The sequence below is a fragment of the Sitophilus oryzae genome, unplaced genomic scaffold, assembly GCF_002938485.1.
Source record: "Sitophilus oryzae breed Bouriz unplaced genomic scaffold, Soryzae_2.0 scaffold_2008_pilon_pilon, whole genome shotgun sequence".
Lineage (NCBI taxonomy): Eukaryota > Metazoa > Arthropoda > Insecta > Coleoptera > Curculionidae > Sitophilus > Sitophilus oryzae.
In genome coordinates, this window is record NW_022146734.1 from 3,103,136 (window position 1) to 3,111,596 (window position 8,461).

Consider the following 8,461-nt stretch of genomic DNA (forward strand, 5'->3'; position numbering starts at 1 on the left):
CGGACTTTTGTTTACTTCATCAGCTGTACATACTTAGATATTGGGTTAGATTCCGTTTCATATTTTGTCGGTTGATTTTTGGTTTTAACTCTTTGATTTTTGGTATTATTTATTATTGTAGTGCAAAAAACTAATTATTTTTGGTGTTGAAGTGACATAAACTACTACCAGATATATGGTCACTCTCGGTTTCGCACAAAAAATAGAAATTTTAAAAATTACACGTTGTGCAAGTGATTTAACCTAAAAGTGCCCATACATTTTTACTTATCGTGATTTTTGTGTGTGTTTTTAAGACTCTAACAATTCATCAATAAAGCTTAAGTGGAGTGTGTTATTGGTGCTATGCCTCATCTTTGTTGTGTTCCTGGTGGAAAGGATGGTTACTAAGGATAGTTATTATACTAGGCAGCCTAAAGTGTCCGGAAGAGCAAGAAAAGTGGGTACGAGTTATAAATCAAGAGAATTTTATTGAAAATATCTTTAATAAATTTAAAAATAATATTCTCCCATGATGGTATTAATGAAAACTGGACAATTATGTTTATTTTATTCATATTGTGGAATCTCCACTCCAAGTGTTGCTGGTTCAGCTTCGATAGATTCAAACACGTAAGTAGGTATTATGATCTAGGGAAAAATAAAGAATATGTGTATTAGAGATCATGAAAAAGATTATTATTTTGAGTTCAAATTTTAAAAAAAGATTTTTGTAAAGACAAGACTGATACAGTTTAAAAGAGAAGAATGTGTTTTTGTTTGATAATATATAATGTATGTTAAGCATAACATATATTTGTTCAGTAACTTTTAATGAATAGTATTGATTATTTATAATACCAAATTAATATCAAATATTTAAGTGATGGCTGAATACAATATGAATAAAATAACAATAAAATTGGTATATTTGCATAATACAAAATTAAGTTTTAAGAATAAAGGTGTTACTAAAAATACTAAGAAATTCATATTTCTTTGTTTTAATTGGTCTAATGTTATTTACATTTTACGTAAGAATTATACCGTATCATCGAAAAAAAATCGGCGTCTAGTTGGCTTGGAAATGAACATCGATGACATTCCCTAAATAACTGTACACATAAAATAATTAACTAGAATTTTACAATCTTGGAAAATTTGATATTCTTGAACCTTGATTCTAAATATTCTAAATTTTTTTGATTTTCTTGGAATTTAGGTTCAGGAAAAACGCTGATTGATTTTTCATTTGGTTTTTTCATTATTTTTATTTGGTTTAAAAAAAAAAAACGGTTCGGCTAACATTATAGCCTCCATCATTGTTGTGTCATATGAAAAAATAGTGTCGAATATAATCCAAAATTGCATATAAAATATGCACACCACGCACATAATGTTTACTGCGTACTCCATAGTCAATGTAGATAATTTTAGTGTTAAGAATAATAATTTTAAAAAATATGTGGTCATCTTTTGATAAGTTTATATTAGTTTATTAATTGCAGTAAACATTATGAGGTGTGAATTATATTGTATATGTAATTTTTTGGATTATATTCGACACTATTTTTCATATGACACAACACTGTGAAGGCTATAGTTAGAAACGTTTTTTTAAACCAAATAAAAAAAATGAAACCCAAATGAAAATTAATCAGCGTTTTCCCGAACCTAAAAAATCCCAAGAAAATCAAAAATTTAGAATAATTTAACATATAAAATGCCAGCGATCTTCATTTCATAGCCATCGCTGACGCTTTTTTTTAGATAATATTGTATTATTTGTAAATATAATTTTTCGAACATTGATACTTGCAAAATATACATATAAATTTTGTGAATGCAAATAATAATACATCACTATTAGTAGATATTCAATGTTTTTGTTAAATTAGATCGATTTTCAAACCCCAAAATTTAAAAAATATATTTACATTTTACCCATTATCTTATGTACCTATACATTATTTGTACATTGTAAAACATTTGCTGCATATGTATGGTTCATAGTTTATTTGCCAAAGTATTTATTACTATAAATAGGTATATATGTTGTAGTTATTAACTGTATATTATGTATATTTCATTTAAACTATATCATTTTTAAAATACAAACCAAAAATCTGAGGAATAATTATGTTTTCCATGTATTCTACAACATATTTATTAATCCGTTATATCTAACTAGCGTGACGTCATAAATCTCGCCCGCAGGCTGATCTTTTAATAGAAGGCATTGCCTCGTCTAAAAGGCCAGTTGACGCAAGCGCGGTAATAAACTCTTATCAAACTTGTTACCGTTTTGCAGTACAGCGTTGACGCATGGTACAAAGAATACAAGGTATGATATTGCGCAGGTTGGTCGCTACGTCACAGGTGATAACAGGCGCTATTGGTCAACACGCTCCGCGCGCCAGTTCAAATCGTCAAGATATTGTTATAAACATGTTTTTTTGTTTATATACCGTCATTGAATTATCGCTAAGCAAGTTACTGTGGAGCAGTGCGTAAGGAGTCGGGCTAGGAAGCGAGAGACCGGAGTTCGAATCTCGGCCGGGACATAACTTTTTATTTATTTTTTTGAATACTGTTGTATTCTATAGTTTATTTTTGTAGTATGAAAAAAAGAACTATTTATTCTGTTATTTTTTAATCTCCGTTATTAATATAAATTGATTGTTAGTACAATACCTCATTTAATATAAAATAATATTCTACTTTTTGAAATGTATCGGGCTCTAATTGTACCTAAAAGTAATATATTTTTAGTGATATACCATATTGTAAACTATTTATTTTTTATATTTCAGTCACTGAAAAAGTTAATTTGCATTGAATAATTGCCTACCATTAAAGGAAATTTGAGCTATATAATCCTTGATGGGCATATTCTGGGTATGCAAACACTTCCTTTAAATTTTGGGTGTCGTTCAACCGATTTATTCTCAAAACCAGAAACTTCTACATATAAAAAGAAGCAGAGGTCACTAATTATAATAAACTTCACCCTTGGTATTACTTCCACTAATTATAATAAACTTCACCCTTAGAATTACTTCTATCACAATTACAATACGTTCATCTGCATTGGCATTTTCTACTTTTCGATGGGAAACAATAAACTTCCCAATATTTTTTAAATGATGTAACAATTCCTCTTGTGGTTACTTTTCCATAGATATCCTCAACTCTGTCCTCATGTGAATTCAGAGGCAATGAAAATGAAAATTATTTACCATAAACATCGCAAACTAAAAACCTAATAAACAATTTTATACCGAATATAGAAATAAATTCAGTATTCTTACCTATCGTCCAAATCCATGTTAATAGATAATTATTATTTTTAAATATATTTTTGGAACTGCTGGTTTTAGTAATTATTAAATTAAACGAACTAAAAAGTCTTAAAAATAAACAATTCTTAACCATAACCCCAAAAAATGCAGATCTCCTGTCAACTTTCTTTATTTTTTATTTATTCATTATTTTCCTGGTGACGTCACAGGTGGTATGCGCGAACTGAACGAAATTGGAGCCGCTATCGATCATACCTTGTATTCTTTGTACCATGGCGTTGACGCGTCTTGCTTTTGTTAGTTTGTCTATGGTATGGATCATGTATGGAGGGATGATGGAGGAAATGAAGTATGGACAATGGACATGCAATGGACCTTTAGTGGACACAAGTAAACTTAAGAAAAATTTATGATAAATAGATCTTCGACCATATTCATCAAACATTATCAGAAGAAAAAATCCAGTAAGATACAAATATTATACCATTATTATACTTAACTAATAAAGTGAGAGCTAAAGTACCCAAGATTAAACTATTTACTATTTACAATAACCCAACTGTACCCTGTATAAGATCAGTACAGGAACACAAAATAAAATTTAGTGTACAAATTAATTTAAACTTTAAAATTTTAACTAAAAACAACCTGAATAAAAACATAATATTAAGAACACCGGAATAAAAACATCATGCAATATCTAAAATCCACTTACCATTAGTGTTGACTATGCTGGTTTTTATAACTTGAAAAATCCTGAAAAGAAATAGGTACATTTTATTATAATATGTAGAGTAGAATTTAATTCATATAAAATAAACCCTCTAGCATCTTAATTCATCAATGTAGTCCCTACAAAGATGACACTGCTGATTGTTCTCCTATTAGTTAATTTCCGTGGATTTACTTAGTTTTTACACTCCCGATATAACGCGCGTACATCAGGGCGAACCGATCGCGACTCTTCAAGATAAAATTCGGAAGAATAATCTGGAATAATTCCCTGAAGGCATCGCAACTCAGGTTTTACTTTCCTATGCTTTGCAAAACAAATAAATCATTCGACAAAACTGAAAAGGCTTGTCCTATGCTCTACTCTGGCAGATAGCACTCGCAAAAACAAAAAATTATGAAAATGTCGACTTTTCAGCGATCCGAAATTAAAAAACTAGGTCAAAAGATCTACACAATCTATCCTTTCTTACTCAAACTTATCTTTTATTTATCGAAAAACTAGAAATAAAACGAAAAATTTATGAACGAAATTCGAAACAGCGTCGTTTTAAGAAAAAAAATGGCCGATGTTTTAAACAAATGAAGAGCGTCGAACCCTCGACATTACTGATCAAAGATCTTGCTGATTAATATGCGATTTAAATTATTTAAAAATTATGACATACCTAATATTTATTATATTAAATTATACTTTTATTGTCGGCAATCTCAAATTAAATTAATTTCCGTTGTTAAAAGAGAAATATTGCCAGTTTTAAATTCGAAAACGTTTTATGCAACCAAACATACCCAACGGTAGTTAAAGTTTTTCTCATTGAGGGCGCTATTTTTTAAAGTTTTTTATTTTTGCGCGTTTTTTAAAATCATTTAAGTAGGTACAATAAAAACAAAAACAAGGATAATAAGACTTAGGACTATATAAACCGAATATAAATTAGTAGAATATTGAGTGCATATTTTTTTTTTATACTCAATAAAGTTTGAACTAATAGATATTGGAATTTTTATAGCTTTTTTTCCTACTTTATATTTTTTGTGACTTGAAACGGATTAATGATATAGTCAGTCAATTTAACAGTTTACAGTAAGATAGTACCTACTGAGTAAAGTACAAAACAGCTACAAGAGCTGTTTAAACAAACTGCTAGATTTGCATCTATATTATTTTTGGGAAATAGCTTAAAAATTATAATAAAAACATTTTTAAAGAATGAATTTGAATCCACTATGTGTTTTAAACAGACATCTGACATCAGAGAGCCACCCTCCGGCAATTTACGACTTTAAGGAAATTCAAGGTGATACTCGGTTTTACTTGTGTTTTGTAGAAGCTGGGGGCCAAACTGCCCATGGAATAGGGCAGTCCAAGGAAGAGGCTAAAGAAGACGCCGTAAAGAATATTTTGCCTCTATTCGAAATCGATCTGGATACTAGCGAAGAGGTAAAATTGTTTTTTTATTAAACTTTTTCTTAGTAGAGAACTTGTTCGTTTTTATAGCTTCCTGACATTGGTACATTATCCCTTGAAAAAGCAGACTCTTCGATGTCTTTTATGAACTATATAGGAAGACTAACTAGGCAAGCTTGTCGAAATAAATATGATTATCCTAGATATAGCTATAGAGACGAAAGAGACCACAACAGTCAGTTTGAAGTAAAATGTTTCTTTAATGGCCTGGTATCGGTTGGATATGGATATTCGAAGAGAAGTGCCAAGAAACAGGCAGCCAGAAAAATGTTATCCAAGTAAATTCTTTATATTAATAATTTTCGAATAAAAAATATCTTTTCTAAAATATTCATAAAAATTATCAACCCATTTGTGAAGTAGTTTGTGGTTTGTGGTATAAGATAAGCCTTAAAACTAATTAAAATATTTTTTTAGGGTACAAGAGAATGGATTTAAAGCGCTTCATTCAAGCTACCCTTTACTTGTGTCTTTACATAATGGGTGCGAGGGTCATAATAATTCTATTTCAAATGCTGTTTCTGAAAATAACAATTTAATTAATACAATATCCAATAATAAAAACTAATAATCTATTACAAGGAATATTGTGTTTTAATAGCTTAACTATGTATGCAACTACACATACACCAATTCAAAACTGATTTTAATACTCAAATAATCGATTTTAAAACTTTTCAATCGAGTTTTTAAATTGATAGGAAATTTAGTGCAAAATATATACTAATATATTTTAGTTAAGACATTAGTTAATTTTAAAAATTATTAACCACTGAACAGAAAAAAATTACAAGTGGTTATAAAATGTCAAATGTCACGTTCTGTCATTGTGAAAATATGTAAAAGTTTTGTAATTTGTTATGCGAGTTTCACTCTAACTTATTAAGATAAATTATTATTAATTCCTTCCGAAGGTGTTTGAAAATGGCAGTTACATTAAGATACTTTCATAAGATTTCAGGATATTTAAGTATTACAAAACCGTTTCCTCACATTCAGCAAAAGTTTCTGACTAACCAATGCGAACAGGTGACTACAGTTTTGTTTAAATATTATGTGTTTAAGCCTATCTTCAAAGGAATATTTATAAGATATTAGCTTGTTTACTTTTAATTATATCAAAGCCAACATTATGTATTAACCAATTATAAAATATCCTAACCTTTAAGTCATATGGTGTAATTATTTTTTGACCTAGTATTCAAGAACAACAATTCAACCTCAATATAAGCCTCTACAAGTCACACATACAGATTCAGGAGAACATAAAGAATGGATAGACAATAGGGAGTTGGTGACAGATATTGTAACAAAATCTTTTGTGTATCGGCCATTATATTTTGAGAAATCGTCCTTTGATTCAACTTGCTTAAAGTAATCATATTTTACTATATTTTCTACTGGATTTTTATGGGTAATATATGTTTTTAGATGTACAGAGCAAAGCACAAATACTATTAAAGCCAGTGCACCTACAGACTCTACTCCTCAGGGTAGGCCTGCTCCAGAAAAATTAGAAAAAGTTTACCAAGTATTAGCAAAAAATTTACCTAACCTCTTTGTCGAAACTTTGGACTACAATATCTATGATAAAAACATAATTTTTGAAGATCACATAAGAAACATTAGGACGGAGTATGTCTAAATTAATTATTGTTGTAGTTTATCAGATATATTTTTTTGTTATAGAGGTTTAATGAATTATGTTAGACAAGTAGCTTTGCTTAGACTGATAGGACACATTAGGTTTGCTTATGTTAAATTTGAGATATTAAAAATCACTCAGCATCCTGAAGATGGGACTGTTAAAGTTAGATGGAGAATAAAAGGATTATCTGCGTTTCAAGTAATGTTCCAGTTTTGGAAATATAAGGTGTGGGAATACAAGAATATTTTAAATCGAACTGAGAAGTGGGTATATAAAAATACAAGTTTTTTCAAATTAACATGGTATTTTATGTATTATTTTAGCTGGTATGATGGATTTTCAACTTTTTATGTAAATGCTGATGGTTTGGTTGTAAAACATGTGGCCGATAAAGTAAAATAAAAATATATCTTCAATACTTTTTTTAAAGACAGCAATTTTTCAGATGATGCCTGACTCAGATTCAATCACATCTACCACTCCACCTTCAGGATTAGGTGCGGCAAAATTAGCTTGTGTTTTAGGTATTATTCCACAATATCCAGGAATGAGTTTCTTTATGTGAGATTTCCATACTATTACAAGGCATTTCGATATTTTTTATTGAGTCAGTTTCTTCAAAAATCAAGCGGCAAAAGTATCATATGAACAGGGTATAGAAAATACTGATTTTATAGTCAGTAATAAATATATTCGTTTTTTGCTGATCATTTTTGAAGAATCTACAGTTGTATGTGAGTAGGTAATTATTGTAAAGCTGTTTTTCAAAGAAAAATGTGATTATATAATTTATTTTATGTGTAAAACAGATTTAAGACCCTTGTAAATGTTTAATAAAACAATGCTCGTTATTTTTGTGTATTTTTTATTCATTTTCCTCAATAACTCATATAATAGTAGATTGAACTGCTGTTTTTTTTTGGTCTGGTATCTGGTATCTATAATGTAAGTAGTTAAAGTAAGTCTATCTGTAAAGAAAAAATAAAAATAAATACTTTTTTTTCTAAGTAATATTTTTTCCAAGCTGTGTATAGGTGATTCAAAGTAAATACATAGCAAAAATGCAAAGAAAAACGTTATTAGTACATGTCAGCAAGCATGAGAAAGTTTTTTAAAAAATACTGTTTCTTCCTTTCTTCTTATTTTTAATATGCAGGCAACCAGTAAAACAATAAATGCTTGGCTCCAGTTTTTAAATGTTCAAACGTGGGGCAATTTTGAAGAACACATGAGATATGTCTAAATTAATTATTGTTGTAAGTAGTATATGAGAAATATTTTTGTTATAGAGGTTTAATGAGTTTTGTTAGACAAGTAGCTTGGCTTAGA

The 8,461-nt window shown here is 29.1% G+C and overlaps 2 protein-coding genes across 2 annotated transcripts; both read left to right on the plus strand.

Annotated features, from left to right (window-relative positions):
• Positions 1 to 5,075: 5,075 nt before the first annotated feature.
• Positions 5,076 to 6,069, plus strand: LOC115884011. Its single transcript, XM_030902447.1, has 3 exons — positions 5,076 to 5,457; positions 5,515 to 5,762; positions 5,902 to 6,069. Exons 1-3 carry the CDS (start codon positions 5,227 to 5,229, stop codon positions 6,050 to 6,052), a joined length of 630 nt encoding a protein of 209 aa, XP_030758307.1. The 5' UTR covers positions 5,076 to 5,226; the 3' UTR covers positions 6,053 to 6,069.
• Positions 6,070 to 6,281: 212 nt separating this feature from the next.
• Positions 6,282 to 7,983, plus strand: LOC115884010 (uncharacterized protein C6orf136 homolog). Its single transcript, XM_030902445.1, has 6 exons — positions 6,282 to 6,513; positions 6,683 to 6,858; positions 6,916 to 7,119; positions 7,174 to 7,395; positions 7,456 to 7,525; positions 7,578 to 7,983. Exons 1-6 carry the CDS (start codon positions 6,409 to 6,411, stop codon positions 7,695 to 7,697), a joined length of 897 nt encoding a protein of 298 aa, XP_030758305.1. The 5' UTR covers positions 6,282 to 6,408; the 3' UTR covers positions 7,698 to 7,983.
• Positions 7,984 to 8,461: the final 478 nt, after the last annotated feature.